Source organism: Podarcis melisellensis (assembly GCF_964234715.1).
Source record: "Podarcis melisellensis genome assembly, chromosome: 13".
In the NCBI taxonomy this organism is placed as follows: Eukaryota; Metazoa; Chordata; class Lepidosauria; order Squamata; family Lacertidae; genus Podarcis; species Podarcis melisellensis.
The window spans coordinates 21,776,886-21,796,291 of NC_138545.1; the positions used below are offsets into that span (position 1 = coordinate 21,776,886).

General features: G+C 46.5%; 1 protein-coding gene across 2 annotated transcripts in view; it reads left to right on the forward strand.

The window, feature by feature from the left end:
* KREMEN2 (kringle containing transmembrane protein 2) overlaps positions 1-16,922 on the forward strand; it is a 30,252-nt gene extending 13,330 nt beyond the window's left edge. For both annotated transcript variants that reach the window (XM_081885489.1, XM_081885490.1), the window contains exons 2-8: positions 1,982-2,248; positions 3,219-3,343; positions 5,390-5,543; positions 10,450-10,782; positions 12,373-12,516; positions 15,317-15,389; positions 15,747-16,922. In XM_081885489.1, the coding sequence (XP_081741615.1) occupies positions 1,982-2,248; positions 3,219-3,343; positions 5,390-5,543; positions 10,450-10,782; positions 12,373-12,516; positions 15,317-15,389; positions 15,747-16,041 (1,391 nt within the window). In that variant the 3' untranslated portion in view covers positions 16,042-16,922. The remainder of the gene's footprint in view (positions 1-1,981; positions 2,249-3,218; positions 3,344-5,389; positions 5,544-10,449; positions 10,783-12,372; positions 12,517-15,316; positions 15,390-15,746) is intronic.
* Positions 16,923-19,406: the final 2,484 nt, after the last annotated feature.

Genomic DNA, 19,406 nt, shown 5'->3' on the forward strand with positions numbered 1-19,406 from the left:
ACAAGGAGGTTGAAATGGGTGTGGAAATACACCAGCAATCCCAAAATCCAATACAGGTGTATTTAAAATAGCATTTCAACATTCACTTACAGATAGTATGCAAAAGAGGCTCAAAAGGGCTTTAAAGGCTGCAATATTAAGGCTCTTTTTATTGTGGGCATATGCAGCAATATGCCATTGATGTATTAGTAATGTGTTGGAAGTGGATTTATACTGGACCATCCACACATCATCCCTCTTTCTCAGTTGTCCTGTGATGCTTCCCCAATGCACCCGCGTTAGTGCAACCAGATTTTAACTGTCTGCTTTTAAAGATTGCATGTTTCAGCTGTGAATTCCTGTGCAAACCCGTGTTAGTTTGCAGGGGGAGGAAACAGCAGAAGTGCCACTATACAGTGGTACCTCGGGTTAAGTACTTAATTTGTTCCGGAGGTCCGTTCTTAAGCTGAAACTGTTCTTAACCTGAAGCACCACTTTAGCTAATGGGGCCTCCTGCCGCCGCCGCGCCGCTGAAGCCCGATTTCTGTTCTTATCCTGAAGCAAAGTTCTTAACCTGAAGCACTATTTCTGGGTTAGTGGAGTGTGTAACCTGAAGCGTATGTAACTCGAGGTACCACTGTATGTAGCATCAACAGGAAGTACGTGGAAGTACAAGCTCCTGTGGCTCTGACCCCTCCTTGCTGCCATACTTTGTTTTAAAGTTGTTATCTTCAGGCTGTGATTGCTATGCTAACCATTAGCTCGTTTCCATTAAAAAATAGCAAAAAAACCTCCACAGGAATGGTGATTAAAGAAGCAAATTTAATTTAGTGCCTTGAAGGACCCAAAAAATAAAAATATCAAAATTGGAACATTTGTGGTATAACGAATTACAGGATTTCAGCAGGAAGCTTTAAATGCACGGGTTGTATGCAGTTAAGTGCTTTTTATTATTGAACCTGCCTTGGGACCTTAGGGTGAAGGGAAGGTAAAAACAAACAAACATCTCTGAGTGGGCACAGAGCACCTTTTCCTCACAATTCATCTGTCAAATCCGGCCTTTGCCAATTACGAGTCACGCCTTCCAACTTTAGAACATGGGCTTGGATCCTCTGAGGTCCAGAAATCTCTCCCTCTCTCTTTTGCTGTTAGAAATGAAACACTAAAGGTCAGGACCTGTGAGGTCTAAAGGATCTGGGGCAAGGCAATGGCTAACAGCAGAATTCTTAGGAAATTATCCCCGCTGATTTCAAGGAGCCTTTCTTCTGCTTCAGTATGCATGGATTGTGAGAGTGTGAGTTTTCATCAAGGCATGCCATGATTCAAACCTGTCAAGCAGAGGGCTTTTTTACAACTGCTGAATTATGTCGCACTGGTTACCATGCCAGTTCTGCAGACTGAAGCAATTGAATGGGCCCATCTGGGCCAAGGAGATCCTGCAAGTAAACTAGTCCCAAGCCATGAAGGTCTTTATGTACTAATAGTCACACCTTGAATTTGGCACAGTAACCAACCAGCCACCAGTGCCCATCTCTGAACGGAGGTGTTGTCTGCTGAGAAGGTCTCACCCCTGTCAGTAACCGTGTTGCAGCATTCTGCACTAACTGCAGTATCTGCACCAATTGCAAGGGGAAGCCCCACGCAGAGTGCATTGCAGTAATCCAGTTCTGAAATTTCCAGGGCCTGAACTATTGTGGTTAAGCTGGTATAGGGTGGATGGAGACCCAGGTTTACATCCCGTCTTAGCCCTAAATCCTAGTAGATGATCTGGATCCAGCCACCATTTCTCAGCCTTCCCTACTTCACAGGGTTGTTGGAAGGATAAAGTGTATGCATTTGCAACTGAGCGACTCGGGAGAAGAGTGGGATTTTAAGAAATGCAATATGTAGATATATAGATTGATATTGTCGCCTCTTTGGGATGCCAGAGAGAAAGCGAGAGTGTGCAACGAGAAGATTCGTCTCGCTGACCAGCCCTCCCTCCCTCTCTCCTTGCCTGCAGAGCTGTCTGAATGTTTTATGGTGAATGGAGCTGATTACCGGGGGACGCAGAACAGGACCTCTCCCGGGAGCACGGGGCGGCCCTGCCTCTACTGGAACCAGACGCGAGAGCATGCCTACAACACTGCCAAGTACCCCAATGGCGAATGGGGCCTGGGCAGCCACAACTATTGTCGCAACCCGGACGGGGACGTACAGCCCTGGTGCTACATCTCAGAGAACGAGGAAGGCATCTACTGGAAGTATTGTGACATCCCGACCTGCCACAGTGAGTACAGGAGGCCTGGGTAGACTGTGTGTGTATGTGCGTGTGTGTGTGTGTGTGTGTGTGAGAGAGAGAGAGAGAGAGAGAGAGAGAGAGAGAGAGAGAGAGATGGATGGACTGGCTGAGTGCAGAGGTGTGGTGGGAGGCACCAGTTGGGGAACCCCCAAGGGAACCCCTAGGAAAAGAAGGCTCAGAGCCAAGGGATTGGTGGTCGGATGGCGATGAGGGAGAAGAGGCGGTGGTGTTGGAAGCTGAAGAGGCAACAGGATTTAGTGAGCAGGAAGAGACTCTGGAAGAGGGCAGTCCAGAATTAGAGGCAGAGGCTGGAGAGAAAGGGGCCAAGAGGCAGAGATGACTCAGGCTGGTGAAGAAGCCGGGGATCTCCCTCTCCTGCTGTGGCAAGCTCCCTTCCCCCTGGTCACCCAGAACCAGAAGAGGTATGAAGAGAGCAGAGCAAAGACAGGCACACAACTGAGTCTCAGATTGCAGAGATGAGTCAGGCTGGTGAAGAAGCCAGGGGGTCTCCCCCTCCTGCTGAAACCAGCTCCCCACCCCCCAGTCTCCCAAAACACACAGATAAATGAAGAGAGTGGAGAGACAAGACGAAGGAGTCTAATGGAATGGCTGACCCAGGCCCATACAGAGCTTGTCTTGTTAGAATAAAGTTATAAACCCCAGTTAGCTTAGCCCTCTGAGGCTTGGGGCAAGTGTATCCTGCTGCCCCCCCCCACCTTGCACGAGCCTGGGCTGACTCTCCAGGTGACAGCTGAGGGGCAGGAGGCCTGATAGAACTGGTCTGTCGCAGCACTTGCAAAAGCCTTAAGGCAGACAGACAGCTTTGTTTCCAATCAGTGCATAACTTCATGGTGAAATTCTGTAACTTTTTATACAAGTGTTCCAGAGGGGTGGTGGGGTTTTCACTCTCTTGCCCTTCCAGACAACGAAAATACAATCACTTTGTCCTCCTCTCCAGTGCCAGGTTACGTCGGCTGCTTCTTAGATTCTGGGACCCCACCGGCCCTGAGTGGGAGCAGCGGCACCTCCACCAAGCTTACAGTGCAAGTCTGCCTCAGCTTCTGCCGCAAACGGGGCTATAAGGTAAAGCTCTTTGTCAACCATGGGCATCTCACCTCACCTGGCCTGCCTAATAGCATCTTCAGGCTTATGGCCTGGTCTGATGTCACAACTCTGCTGGAGTTAAGCGGATCTCGGCCTAGTCAGTGTGTGTCTTGGAGACCAGGAGTGAATCCGGTGTACACCAACTTGGAGTTCCATGGTAGAAAGCCTGGGATATAAATTATGGGGTGTACTGAAGTAAGTTGTATTCACAGTAGACCCTTTAAAACTAACAAACCTAAATTAATCAAGCCTGTTCATTTCTGAGTAGGACCAGTGCTTTTTTCCTGGGGGGGGGATGCATACCCTTAAACATTTTGTGAATCTTTGTACTTTTATCCATTTACTGTATTTATTTTTCCCGATTTTAACTATAAAATGGTGATTTTCTTGAGTCAAAATGAGAGTACTCCTAAACGGTATTTTAGAAAAAAAGCACTGAGTAGGGCAAATATTAGGTACAACCCCAAATAAGCATCAACCCTACAGAAAAAGGCTTAGGGTTGTGTTCAACTAAGTCTTATTCATAACAGACCCATAGAAACAAAAAATGAGTGCAAAGGCACTTGGGATGACTGGCCAGTACTTGAACACATCACCCCCTCCCATGATATATTTAGAGGTGTTGTTGTTGTTGTTGTTGATATTGCATTTGTTCTTTTAGTTACCCAGTCTCAAAAATTCAGATATAGGCCTGCAAGCATCTACTGGCCATTGCCTGTGGTGTAGATGGTGGTGAAGCTGCCACATGTTCAAGTCATTGTGTGACTTTTCTTTATAAAATTTAATTTCAGTTGTGATGCATTTTTAAGCTGTACACAAGGTTGAATGTACTTTCCTGCTCTGCTACTCCAGCCCTAGAACATTAGCCGGTCTTTTTAACAAAACGTTGATGAAGTTGCTGCTTTACAATTTGCCCCAAAGCTTAAAAGAAATATCAGTCCCAATCTGTTGCTTCATTCCCTTTGGTTATCAGATAACTCTGTGTTTTTCTAGAAGGCATATTTAAAGAGATACCCCTGCCGCTTATAAGAACATAAGAAGAGCCTGCTGGATCAGGCCAATCAGCCATTTAGTCCAGCATCCTGTTCTCATAGTGGCCACCCAGATCCCTCTGGGAAACCTTCAAGCAGGACCCAAGCACAATATTACTCTTGTGTTTTCCAGCAACTGGTATTCAGAAGCATTGTGACTGTGGAGACAGAGCATCATGGCAAGTAGCCACTGATAGTGTTGCTCTCCATGGATTTGTCCAACCCTTTTTCAAAGCCACCCATTGTGTGGTGTGTACACTTGATTTGGCCTCTGGCAAGCAGGTTTGGTAGTCTTTGTGTTATCCCGCAAACCTGCAGCACCTATTTGGGACATCTCTGCGTGTGCCAGAAGATACGACGCTTCTTTGAAACCACTTTTACCTTCCTTAAAGCCACCTCAGCTAGGGGGAAAAGGCCACCTTAAGCTGATGGAATATGTGCAACTTGCAGAATAAGAGAACAAGAAGAACATACATTTAGAGAAGATTGGGAAATGTTTATTGAATATATGGGGAGAATTGTGTACACCTGAAAACGTTGGTAGCATTAAGATAAATTCAACAGTGTAAGTAAGTTTTGATGGATGTAATAATGGTTTAGTTTATGTAAAATATGCAGGGATTTATGATATGCAAAATGAACCATGGAAAGAGAATAAGGGAAGTCATTGATATTTTAAGGATGTTTAACTGAGTATTCTAAATTGTAGAACAGAAAAATTATATGAAAAAGAAAAACAAAGTTCGCCTCAGCTTCACTTTCTCTGTACTGGGGCCGTTTACTGGTGTCATTGAGGTTGCAACTCTGATCGTATTTTTCTGGGTGTACGTTCCACTGTACCCAGTTGGGATTGCTTTTGAGTGCACATGTATGGGATTGTGCTGTTAGCCATGCAGCAAACAAACACCATTGGCAGGTTATGGGATCAGATCTAACCCTGCTTCTCCTCCCATGTATATGCTTTCTTAATCACCTTTCTCTTTCTCCTCTGCAGTTTGCTGGCGTAGAGGCTGGTTATGCCTGTTTCTGTGGCCACGAAGGGGACGTCCGACGTAGCCAGCCAGTGAGTGCCGTGGAATGCGACCAAGTCTGCTTTGGCAAGTCCAGCGAGTTGTGCGGAGGAGATGGCCGGATTGGCATATACAATGGTAAGTGTGAGGACGCAGGAGGCTTATCACAGATCAAAGGTTTTTTAATCAAAAAGATGTATGCACATCTGCTCTGCATGCCTGATGACAAAGGTTTTTATGCACAGAGGTAGAGAAAAGTGTTTTTCTCTGTTTCCCATTGAGGGAGAATTCAGAGGACACCCAGGGAAATCCATGGGGAGCAGGGCAGCCCAAAATTAAGGCTGCAGTCCTCCATACACTTACAGGCAATGACCAATTGACATGCGCCCAATTGATGCGTGACCGTGCATACGTGCAATGTGCCAAACCCAGAAGTGACTTTTTAAATTGCCCTAAGAGAGCCCATAAAGGGCGAAAAATCAGTGCCTAGCAATCCCACAAGCCTTTGCAAGTGCAATCCCAGAGCCCTTGCACCGGCCGTTAAGACCTGTGCGGAGGTGGAGTTTGAACAAGGGGGTTTGGAGGGAGCGATTGTGCTGGAGTTCGGCATCTGGTAAGTTGCCACTGATTTTTTAAAGGGTTTCCAGAGGTTTAGAGGACATTTGCAGGCTTTTTCAAATTGTGTTTCAAAATACACGTAATTTCACCTCGGAACTTAAGCCTTGGTAAATTGGATGTTGCCTGGCCTTGGGAGCAAGTCCTGTTGAGCTCATACTTCCATGTGGACACATGTTGGATTGCAACGCATCTTAAGGAATTTGTTGCCACAAAGAGTGGTGATTGATGGCCCCTAGCTACGTGGGCAGAGCACATGGTTTGTATGTAGAAGGTCGCAGGTCCAGGCCCCAGCATCTCCAGGTAGGGCTGGAAGAGCTTCTTGGCTGACACCCTGCAGAGCTGGCCTAGATGCATCATATAGAGCCAGTGTGGTGTCACAGTGAGAGTGTTGGACCTAGGATCTGGGAGACCAGGGTTAAAATCCCCAGTCGGCCATGAAACTCACCGGGTGACCTTGGGGAGGTAGGTCACTGTCTCTCTCAGCCTAAACTACCTCACAGGGTTGTTGTGAGGAATAAATGAGGAGGGGGCGAACCATGTACACTACCCTGAGCGACTCGGGTACATGACAAAAAAAAGTCTGACTTTGTGTAGGACAACTTTCTGTGTTCCAAATCCTATGCCTTTTTTTAAAAAAAGTGATTAGATATGTTCATGGAGCCTCAGAGTGTATATATGGAAACCTGGAGTTTCCATAGGTGCTCTGTGCTGGCATGTGTTCGCTCCCATGCACCTTGCCCCAACAGAGGGTGCTAAAATTTCACGACTGTGAAAGAGAGGATCCTGATTGGACATAGACAGGACACTTCATGGAAGGACTTTTTGAGTATTTCGGTTTAGAAAAGGGAATCTTTCCCGGGCCTTCTCCAAAGCGGATCTCGTTTTGCTCCCATCCTTCCAGTCTCACGTTCTCTCGACATCTGGATTGCATTTATTTATTTATTTATTTATTTATTTATTTCTAACCAATGTTGGTTTTTGAGAAATTTTTCATTTTCCTGTTTTCCAGACACAGTTGAGTTGTTTTCTTTCCCCAGTTTTGACTCTCAGGGATGTCAAAGTGTAGTGTATATGCTTAACAGTTGAGTTTTGTTTTTGTTTTTTTAAAATGTTTTTTGACAACAAATATAATGCTTTTTGGGTGCCACCCACATTGTCTCAGTATTTTTTACAACAGCCCTCTAATGTACGATGCCTGAATAATATTATTACAGCATGTAAATCATTTATTATTATTACCATTACTATTACCATTATTATTACTATTATTATTACTATTACTATTATTACTATTATTATTATTATTATTATTACAGTTTATCTACCACTTAATTACAATTATCTCTAAGTGGTGTATAGCAAGCTGAGCAAATACAACAGAGATAAAAAGCTAACTCTAAGATCAAAAATGACTTTTAATGACTTTTGAAATAGAAATCCTTCAGTAGGCACCAGAGGTTCAGCAGGGAGGGGGCATGTCTGATCTCATTTGGAAGTGAGTTCCACAAAATGATGTCCACAACCCTAGATTGCATGGCTCCTTGCGGACACAAGCCATGGATCTGAGCTGTGAGAAACCGTGGTGATTCCCCTGTAGACCTCAGGGATACAGGTATAAAGGATCAAGCGGTCCTTAAGGTACTGTATATCGAATACAGGGCAATCCTCACTTATGGAACAGGGTTCCATTCCTGGCTGCTGTACATGTCACTGGGATGCATACAAGTGGGGATTAGCCTGCCCCACTCTGCCCCTGCCCCCACTCTGCCCCTTTTCAATGGTGAAAATGGCACACATGTTGGCAGGAGCGTGTGTGCTGATCACGTATGAGTGTGGAGATGCCTGGACTGTTATTGTAGAATGTTATAGTATACTGTAATTGTTTGGTACACTTGGGTCATCCCATTTGCCATAAAAAAAAATGATAGTAGTTTGTTTTTGTGTTTATTTGTTACGTTTTAAAAATCTCTTCCTTTATCTTCACAACAAGCTTGTGAAGCTGAGAGATCAGGAATGGTCTAAAGTGACCCAGGTCACTCAATACGTTTTGTGAATGAGTGAGGATTATACTCTTGCCATTACACTGTTTATCTCTCTTATCGTTTTTTGTTTTTTTTTAAAGGGTGAGTTTGTGTCTCTTGCCATGATTGCAAACAATGGAGGTACACTTTTTTAAAAAAAATTAAAAAGTATACTTCATTATTATACCCGGAAAGGTCCTCCCCCCCTTTCAGAGTACAGTGGTACCTCGGGTTACATACGCTTCAAGTTACATACGCTTCAGGTTACGGACTCTGCTAACCCAGAAATAGTGCTTCAGGTTAAGAACTTTGCTTCAGGATGAGAACAGAAATCGTGCTCTGGCGGTGCGGCAGCAGCAGGAGGCCCCATTAGCTAAAGTGGTGCTTCAGGTTAAGAACAGTTTCAGGTTAAGTACAGACCTCCAGAACGAATTAAGTACTTAACCCGAGGTACCACTCTACCTCAAATTAAAACTTAACAATTAAGGAGTCTTACCTGCTGTGTCTCTGAGTGATTCACTGTTCTGGGCATTGCCATTTTCTTCATTGCACAGTATCTCTACATTAGAGGCGAATGATTGCCAGGCCAGAGCCAAAGCTGGTTGGAAGGAGGCAAGATTAGAGCGGCAAATTACACAGAGCAGCAACAGGCAGCCTCCTCTGCGGGTGGGTCAGTCTGCTGCATCGGGAGTGGCTGAACCATCCAATCTCACCCAGCATCAATGTGCAGCAACATTGGCGCCTCCTAGTGGTGGCTGATTGGAAGGAGGCGAGGCCAGATCAGTAAATTACAGAGATGCGGCAGGCAAGATCTCCTGGATGTGGAGTGGGTGTTTTGGGCCCACAAATTAACCTAACTGCTTTCTCACAGTTGGCTGGCTTGCACAACCCTGTGTGTTCTGGCACACAGTTCATTAATTACTATATGATGTATTATCACCCCAGTTATAAGGTTTGCATCGAGTGTCTCCGACTGTGGCTTCCATAGGTCAGGATCCAGAGAGCACGTACCACCAGCCCTCTGTTCCTACTATGAACCTGATATGCCAGGGAAGGGACAGAACTCAGTGGAAGAGCATCTGCTTTGAACACAAACAATTCTTGATTCAATCCTTGGCAACGCTACATAGTGTTGGGAATGTCCTGTGTCAGAAACACTGGAGAGCTTCCCCAGACAGGGAAAACAATGCTTAGTTAGATGGACCACTAGTCTGATGAAGTGCAGATGACTTCTGGGCATCAAGGGCGCCATCCAGGCTGAGGTACCAGCATGCAATCTTGCCCTAGCCACATGACTGTCTAGGGCCAATCATAACCAACCAGGCCCTATAAAGCCTTACTTCAGAGCTTGCTGCTCAGTCTGAGCAACTTGTCTCCAGCGTGAGGAGGTTGCCGAAGCACTGCCCACCAGTCTCTTATGGCTGCCTTGGACCTTGACTCACCTGGTTCTGACCGAGCCCTTGCTTCAATCAGATCCTCTGAGGCTGACGGGTCATCTTGACCCCTGCCTGCCTGTGGCCATGTGCACCTTCCTCCAGTCTCTCTGATTCTAGTTCTGGATCTTGACGTCCACTTGGCTTGGGACCGTGTACTTGCTTCTGGGCTGTGTGGGCAGACAGACAGCCCCCTGGCAAAGTCCAGCATGTCTGAAGCTTGATCCTGCTAAAAAAAAGTAAGAAGAGCTCATCTGGATCAGACCAAAGGTCTGCCTAGCCCAACTTCCAGTTTCCCAGAGTGACGCACCAGAGGCCAGTGAGCACAACAGCATTCTCTCCACTCCTGAACAACTGGCATTCAGAGGCATACTGCTCCGAAATTGAATGTAATACGCAGCTATGATAGGTAGCAGCCACTGATAGTCTTATCTGCCATCAATTTTCTAATCTCCCTTTTAAGCTGTCCAATATGGCGGTCATTGCTACTTTTGGCAGTAGTGAGTTCCGCAGCTTAACCAAATGCTGCGTGGGAACTACTTCCTTTTGTCTGTCTTGAATCTTCTGCCATTCAGCTTCCTTGGATGGCCTCAGGCTCTAGTATTACGAGATGCGGCGAGAAGCTTCACTCTGTTCACTTTCCCCACCCCATGCATAATATTACACACCTCCGTAAAACCCCGTTCTAATTCTGTAAGCAGTCTTACTCATGCAGAAGATGATTGGCTCCTTGTCTAGATGGGAAATTTATTATCAGAAGCTGGGTTCTGTTGGTGTAACTGCATGGAAAGCTGTTTTGCACAAACGCTCACAATGTGGAAAGCCGTTTTGCGCAAAGGGGCAGGGTTTTTTTGTCATTGAAAATTAAAACAAAAAACTGGGGACCCTAAAAGTTGCATCCCTCTATTGATTACATTTTTATTCTGATCCTTCCCTCCCTCCCCCCACCCTGCTTGTCTCTCCACCCCACAGTATCCATGGGTGCCTGCCAGGGAAACTTCACCGATCTCTCTGGAGTGATTTACTCTCCGCAGTTCCCGGATGACTACGAAGCCGACAGCAACTGCAGCTGGTCCCTGCACCCCCTGGGCTGCGAGTCCGTGGAGGTCACCTTCCGGATCTTTGACGTGCATGACCCCAACGACCGCCTGGAGCTGTGGGATGGACACAGCAATCTCTTGCTGGCTCAGTTTGACGGGCGCCGGAGGCCAGGGGCTCCCCTGCTGTTCCCCACCGACCACCTGCTCCTCTCCTTCCATTCGGATCAGCTCCTGCAAGCCCAGGGCTTTGCCATCTTGTACAGAGGTATGCGACAAGGCCTGACTCTGCGATGCATCTGCCCTGGGGATAGAATGGGCGGGATAAACCTGTTCCACCTGGGTTGAGTAACGCTGCAGCGATCACCTGCAGAGGAGGTAGATCAGGGGGAAGAAGCCTCTTCCCGGGTGGGTCTGGAGGGCCACAGCAAGGACCAAAAGTAAGAACTCCTGCTCCCACAGCAGAAGGCTTCCAGGTGGTGTGGTGTGTGGCTGAGGCGGAGCGAGGCTGTCTTTGAACTCCCGGACTCACTCCAGCGCCTGCCAACTCTTCCCTGGGGCTCGGTGTGTCAGAGTCTCTAATTAGAAGCTCTTGCTTCCACACCTGGAAAGGGAGGAGGGTGACCGGCCCTTTGAACTGGGGCCCTGGGAATGGGGAGGATTTCTTTTGACAGCGCTTGGGAAGCCCTGCGTGTGGGTTCCTCGCACTCGCTCACCCTCCCGCTGGTGACAGCACCTTTGAAATAGTCACCCAATGGGTTAACTATGGGCAAGTTTCTCCTGGTGTGTCCCTTTGAACCTCCTGTGCAGCCGCAGGCCTGTAGCCAAAAATGATTGTGAACTAAAGGTGGGTAGGGCAGCTGGTTGGGGGATTGGGGCAGGGGGAGGCAGAATGAATACAGAACAGGAAGAGCCTAAATACAAGTGGCCTGATGCATTGCTGTTTAATTGTATAAACTATTAATACAATGGCTTTCTTGGTCGTCTCTGGGCCTCTGTGTCCGTTGGCCAGGAAACAGGAAAGGCACCGTCTTATTGATCATCAGGCAAAATACCTGCTGGTGGCCTTTGTTTGTTAAATTTGGATGCTGCCAGATCCTGCCAGAGTTGCTCAGGGCAGAAAAGGTCAACGTGTTAGAACAGCAGGATTTAAAATGCAAACGAAAACCTATTTAAACACAATTAAAAACCACCTAAGAAAGCTTTTTAAAAGCCGAGAAAGTCAAAAGCTGAGAACTTTAAAACACTTAGAATTTTAAAAACCATTTAAGAGCAATTGCACACCCTCACAGCTATAAATTTCATAATTTACATCACCACCCCACACTTTGCAGTTCATTTCTGGTTCACCTATCTTTCTGGGAAGCAGGTTTGTTTTGCAAGAGCTCCAAATAGGCATCGTTTGTGACAATCTTGAAGTGCCCTGGGGCTCTTGCTTCGCAGTTGTGACACAGGAAGCAGAGGGTCACCCAGTCCAACCCCCTGCAATGCAGGAAACTCACCTAAGGCATCCATGACAGATGACCATCCGACCTCTGCTAAAAGACCTCCAAGGAAGGAGAGTCCATCACCTTCCAAGGGGAAACCGCTCCACTGTTGAACAGCTCTTACTGTCAGAAAGGTTTAGTCGGAATATCCTTTCCTGCAATTTGAAGCCATTGGTTTGAGATCTTCCATGTGACAGCTCTTAAGATATTTGAAGATGGCTATCATATCTTTTCTCAGTCTCCTCTTTCGCAGGCTAAACATACCCAGCTCCCTCAACCGTTCCTCATAAGGCTTGGATTCCAGACTTTGGGAACAGGGTTGGCTAAAAATCCACTGTGAAGCCAAATAAAGTGTTTTGATTTCCCTGCAGGAGTGAAAGGTCCCCCTATCAACGGAGCCCGGTCTGATTTACGAACTCTACCGGGTGACGGATCCCGTCTCATCCCAACCTCCTCTGATTGGTTGAACTCCACCTGGACCTACAGCGCCAATGACTCTGCCATTGGAGTAGGAGGTAAAGAACTAGACTTGCGGCAGGGCTTGGCTCTCGATGCTGCAGCTTGTGCTATAACCCGATTGGCTGGCTCAAGTCAAAACAGTCTCTGATGAGGACATTCCCTGCAGGAAATGTGGGGCTAACAACTCATTGCACGCATGTGCCTGCCATATGACCCCTTTTTTTTAAGACAGCGAGAAGTTAACTTTTGCAAAGGAGAGTACAGATCAGAGAAAGGCAACCTATGTGTGCTCAATCCTTTCTCTACCAACCATTTGACAATTCTAAACCCCTTCCCATAATAGCTCCCCTATTCCACACACAGGATTACAGTTGCACTTTTTCAAGGATAAGCATGTAAGGGGTATCAGAGCAGGGGGCAGGGCAGGCAAATCTCACTGTGGGTGCCATTTGGAGCTGAGAAATGGGGAGGAAAAGGGTAAAGCACTGTCTCCATTCCACAGTCTACATTTCCTTCTCTTAAAGCAGCTTCTAAAAAAACAAACACCAAACCCTAAAATATTAAGATTCTCTAATAATATACATTCACGCATAATTTAATAGGGATGCTTGAAGAATTGGATCTTTGCAAATTCCAATATGAACTGATCTGCCCTTCCTGTACTAATGTGTGAATTGGAATTTTGTCACCCACAAATGTCCAGGCTCTCTGAATGTTCTGATGCAATTCTTGGCTCAAAAAACTTATCAAAATATTTTGAAATGCATATTTTGATAGAAAAATAGGTTTGGAAATGCATGTTTTGATAGAAATTAATCAGCAATTTTTTAAAAAGTAGATTAATGTGGAAATGGCACAGAATGAACTTATGGGTGACCACAAGCAAAAAGGGCACAGATTTGAAGTACCGGTAAACTGATTTGCCCGTCTCCAAGTGCAGCTAGTTGACCTTCGGTTCCCACGCTGTGTAAACTTTGCTGTGGTGCAATCCAGCCACCAGGGGTCATAGTCTGCACCTTTGTAACATAATGCACTTTGTAGTCAGCTGTGAGTTAAATGACATTAGAGATCCTGAACTCTCGCTTATTCTGGGCAAAGCTTTGCACACCTTTCACTTAAATAGAACGAATGAAAGAAAAATCAGAACTCAGCATGCAGTAAAAACTGGATTCTGTGACCTATGTATTATTAAGCACAATCATTTCACATCTGCTGATTTTGCACAACCCTTACAAGCCACGGGGAAGGGAAGAGAGCTGGGCAGGGCAGCCTCATCCCTATTTTGCTTTTGCTAAAAGCCCTGCTTGGCTGTCACCCCACCTGGTTTCTGCAGCATTGCCCATGCGCTTTCACATCTGTATATCTGCAGGGACTAGGAGCATGAAACAAAAAAAGCCCAAGTCTCTCAGATTGCTGAGTGCTTGCATGGTGCAATTGAGGAACTGCGGAATGCATACAGCCCATGGGATGAGGCCTTACATTGCTAACATGACTACTACATTTCTTGTCTGCCAACATGCATGCAAGGCTCTCGCTGTGTGTACATACACACACATACAGGTGTATACAGAGAAACCTTTACATGGATTTGCTCCATGTTTTAAATTTCCCTCCGAAAATAAACAGCTCCTTGTCCAAGAGGATTTTTTTGAGTTTGTTCCATTTCTGCAGTAAACAGCTGGTTTTCCCAGGGAAAGCAGCAGGACCAACCCCACCCCCCAAAAAAACCCCTCTTGGACCCATGATTTGAAATCATGGGACAAACAAAAATGTGGATGGGCCCTTTAAATCTGGAGCCAACTTCTGCTTTCTCATGGGTCTTCTCTCTTCTCCGAACACTGTAGTCTTATTATTGTTATTGTTACTATTACTATTACTATTTTAATCTGTGTGCCCCATTTGTGCCCTAAAGTGGCTCACAAGACCGTCGTCTAGGTGTATTTTGCTGTACAACGCCCACCTCCCAATCTTTAATTTGTGCTGAGGGTTATATAGAACATTCGGCACAACCTGGTGGCAATTTTGTATTTTTTAAAATTTATTAAATGTGTATACCATCTTATACCCGCAGATCTCAGGATGGTTCACAACATAAAATCACAATAAAAAACCACACAAAATACATCATAAAAACAAATACAACATAATAATCCCTGCTTACAAGAACACATTTTAAAAGGGCATCAGATGTCAATCAGCGAAAGGCCTGGTGGTGAGGAGGCTGTGCAATGTCAGAGGGATGTGAAGGTGCTTTAAACCGGGGAAGGGGAGCCCAAAGCCCTCCAAGTGGTGCTGGATCCCATCTGCCCCAGCCAGTATGGCCAGTGGTCAGGGATAACGGGACTTGTTGTCCAATAGTATTTGGAAGTCCGCCAATTCCCTGTCCCTGTTTTAAATCACCACTCTTGACAAACATAAACAAGATGTTGGAGCTCTGTGATCAAAGCTGCTGGCTTTAAAAAGAACTGCTTTTAAAAAATAGATGGTAGGTCTGATCACAGATCCCAACCAGTTTCCTACTTTGGCTCAATAAACAGATTGGAAATGGCTGACCTTTTGGCTTTCTGGATCTGCGTGACGCAGCAGACATTATAAATTTATATGAAATGCACAGGATGTCTCTACCAAGCAGGTATTGGTCAGCTTTTTACACAGAAATGTAAGCTGACCAGTATAGCATCCACTTATCATATTTGCAATGTCTGAAAGTAATTTCCTTTTCATTGTGAGAGCTAGAAAGAGACTTAATTCTGTAGGGGACTCAGCATGGTGATTAATCAATCCTGCCCTGTAGCTTTCTAGATCTTGGTGGAAGGTTGTACATAAATAGTGTCTTCTGTTCTTTTGTTAACACAGCTTGGGTGATGTACACAGCTACAGGGACCTTCATCTTAGCCATCCTCATCATCTCGTACCATCTACGCAAGAGGTAGGCTGGGGTTTCAACAGGATGATGGGAGTGAGTCAGAGGTCTTGCATTTCACTCCCATCTTTTAGTGTGGGGGGGGCGGGGTATTGCAGGGAGCAAAGAGTCCTAGATCCGGCCCCCTTTTTGTGGAATGACAAGGAGTTAAGAGGAAGTGAGTCACTTTGGTCATGTTGGCAGAGGATGCTGGGAACTGTAGTCCAAAAACATCTAGAGATCCCCACACTGGCTACCTTTAATCTAGAGAATCTTGTACACGTTGGACATTAAATACGTGCTCAGGATGCTGGGCCATTGCTAGTGGTGGCGTCAATCTTTGACTCACCTGATTGCACTGTTTGTTTGTTTTCTTATCTCCAGGACCTGCCTTTTTGTGCAGAAGAAGACTGGCAGCTCGCTGGGCCCTTTCTCCTCCAAAGGCCCTCGAAGCCGCTGCCAGTGCCTTGGGGGCGAGGCGTGGGCGGTGGCCTACCGCCACACCCGGGTCGTGATCTGCACCACGCGCGGCGCCCCGCACCACCGCCCCTTGCGCAACGGGGGCGGGGTTGCCGGGGACGACGAGGCCTCCTCAGACTGCTCATGCCTGTGCCACAGTTACGAGAACCTTTCGTCCACCAACCAGTCCTCTCTCAAATCTCTCATCTCCACCATCTGAGGCCATGCGAACCTTATAACTTCCACCTTCACCCACCCCTGTCATGACCAGCTCCCTTTCTACTGCCAGATCCCTGGAACAGAACTTCCTCACTTTGCTAGGAACCAAGAGACCAACCTTCTAAGCATATGCTCTCCGGGGGGGGGAGGCAGGGGAGCCGGAATTTAATGGAAGCCAATGCACCGTTTGGCACAGATAAGAATGTTCTGGAGAAACTGAAAGTTGTTTTGACAGCAGGAACTTGTGTAGCAACATTGCCTAAACAACCTTCTCTGGGCCAGGAGAGTACTGAGGTGGTGAGAATCCTATTGCCACATCCCTTTGAGGGAGACATCTGTGCCTTCTTTGAAGCTGGGATTTCCCCTGGGGTTTTGTAAACCTTGCCTGTGGGACAAAGAGTTTTGGTGGAAGTCTCCCATCATGGCAGGATTCATACCTGCATGGAACTTAGGATTGTGTGACGGGAGAGATGCATTCTCTGTAACACATGGAAGTTCAGGCATCTCGCAGGTTCACGTTTTGTGAGACGCCAAGGCCTGGGAATGGTGAGATCCTGGCTGCATCCTCAAAGAGGTTGGAGCGGGGAAAGCCTTCAGTTCCACAGGCTCATCCGTGGATGCTGAATTGGGGTGGGGTGGGGCAGGGAATGGTGGTATTCGTGTGCAGATCCCATTACCGGTGTCACTTTGGGGACATTTGGGTGCAAACAGAGGCCACGGGGCACTTGAAAGACTTTTCACTTGGCTACACGGGGGTACAAAGACACACCAAAAAAGAAGAGGGGAGATCAAAACCAGCCCCCTTGCCTGTTGTGTCCCAGAGCCGCACGATGGATTTTGGAACATAAAACCTTCATTAAATTATTTTCATATCAGTAACAATGCTTCTCTGTTCTTCACTGCGCTGATCAGCAATGTTGGGCTGGGGCTGGAAGCAGGGAACTGAAAGTTTGAATGTTTCTTACTGTTCCTGGATTGGATATACAGGGATGGCTGTTGAGGGCACAAGAGCAGGGAATAATTCTAACACACGTACCTAGAGGTTTTGATCAGATTTCCTTCAGTAACAGCAACGATTCCCAAATTTGTGACAAGACACAGAACATGAGATGATCCCTATCTTGTTGTGAAAAAGCAATAATTTATTCAAGGCTCCAAAGGAGGCTGCTGGCTGTGTTTCCGCCTGCAGGCCTCCTGGCGTCAAAAACTGGGATAGCTCAGTCAGAACACGAGACTCTTAATCTCAGTGTTGTGGGTTCCAGTCCCCATGGTGGGAAAAAGATTCCTACATTGCAAGGGATTGGATTAGATGACCCTCCGGGTTCCTTCCATCTGTACAATTGCAGTTGTACCTTGGAAGTCGAACGGAATCCGTTCCGGAAGTCCATTTGACTTCCAAAATGTTTGGAAACCAAAGCATGGAAGCCATGGACGTTCAGGTTCCAAAGAATGTTTGCGGCGTTTGGGAGCCAAAATGTCTGAGTACCAAGGCGTTCGGGATCCAATGTATGACTGTATATGATTCTACTATCCTTGAGCAGCTGCTGAAGATCTTGGGCCCTGACAAAGCTTACCACTGACCTGCCCTGGACACAGTGTTAATTATCTCCCAAATTTTTGATCAGCCCTGGGGAAGTTTAGGTCAGTTGGGGAACTACCATTTAAATTTTCCATGCCTTGAAGCAAGGATGAGGCACCTCCAACCCATTGGTCAACCTTGGCCCATCAAGCCATCCCCCCAAAACCACACATGCCTATCAACCATCTGCCACCACTCCAATAGGTGGGTGATGCCAGCTGATGGGCAGGGTTCTATTCTGTTTTGGCTGTACATGCAGCCATTGTGGCAGTATTTGACCCTCCAGCTCACCAGCTGTTGATGGGAGGGGGCATTAAATCCTGCTCATCTTGACAGAATTGAATGCAGACCCCTTTACTGAAGCCCCTGATAAAATGATGTTTGTGTTCTCTATTTTAGCAGCAGCGCCTTGCTGACCGCTGCCTCATTGTGATGTTAGGCGATTGCTAGTTAGGTGGTTTTATTTGCAAAGCCAATCCTGGTAAGGATCAGGTCTGTGGAGCCCAAAAGTTTCCACTCCCACCGCCCTGAAGTGAACCCTCCCCCTCCAACCTGTCCCCTCCAAATCCCCTCACATATTTCTTTTGCCAGCGATAAACTAAATTCTGGGGCAACAACTTTTATGTTTTGTTTTTAGCTCTTGGGCCCATATGTGAAACAATACAAAGAGCATGTGTGAATTTCCCACAGTAATAATTTTCCCACAATAATTTTTAATGACAGCTTGCAGGCCCAGCCGGGACGCAGGTGGCGCTGTGGGTTAAAGCCTCAGCGCCTAGGGCTTGCCGATTGAAAGGTCGGCGGTTCGAATCCCTGCGGCGGGGTGCGCTCCCGCTGCTCGGTCCCAGCGCCTGCCAACCTAGCAGTTCGAAAGCACCTCTGGGTGCAAGTAGATAAATAGGGACCGCTTACCAGCGGGAAGGTAAACGGTGTTTCCGTGTGCGGCTCTGGCTCGCCAGAGCAGCGATGTCACGCTGGCCACGTGACCGGAAGTGTCTCCGGACAGCGCTGGCCCCTGGCCTCTTAAGTGAGATGGGCGCACAACCCCAGAGTCTGTCAAGACTGGCCCGTACGGGCAGGGGTACCTTTACCTTTACCTTGCAGGCCCAGCCACCCTACATTAGGCATGAGTGTAACCCAAGCAACTGCCCAAAGGTACTGGGTGTTGGTGTTGGGCCTGACTAGCCGTCACCAGCCACACAGACTTCCTGATTTCACAAGTAAGGGTTTCCAAGAACACAGATGTAATTTCTAGATTGAAACATCAGAAGAACAGTACCTTATTTTAGAAATGTTCACAACCTAACCTACATTTAAAAAATGTGTTTTCCCTCATGTTTTTTCTGAAGTTTTAATGAACAGGCCCAAATCAGGTACGAGTTCAAAATCTTGACTGCAATCCAACAGTTGTTTTGGATTTACAACCTGCCATACCTGGCCAAAAAAAGGAAAACAGCCGTAAATGTAATGAACATCCAATCACAGTGAGGACCCAAACTAATTTAATATGAATTATTCCCATTCATATTAAATAATAATTCCAAATGGAACAAATGGAAATGCAGCGAGTGGAAGATTCATGTTTAATTTGTATGCAAATTTGTGGGAAGTCAGATTTAGATGTGGGCCAAGGTTGTGAGTTTACATATTTAATTAAATACACATTCAAATGTATTAAGTTGAGTTTTGCATTTCAAAACAAAACAAAAGGAATTACAGCTGCAATCTTATACAAACTGCCTTGGAAGGAACTGTCTCTCAGCCTAACCTACCTCACAGGGTTGTCG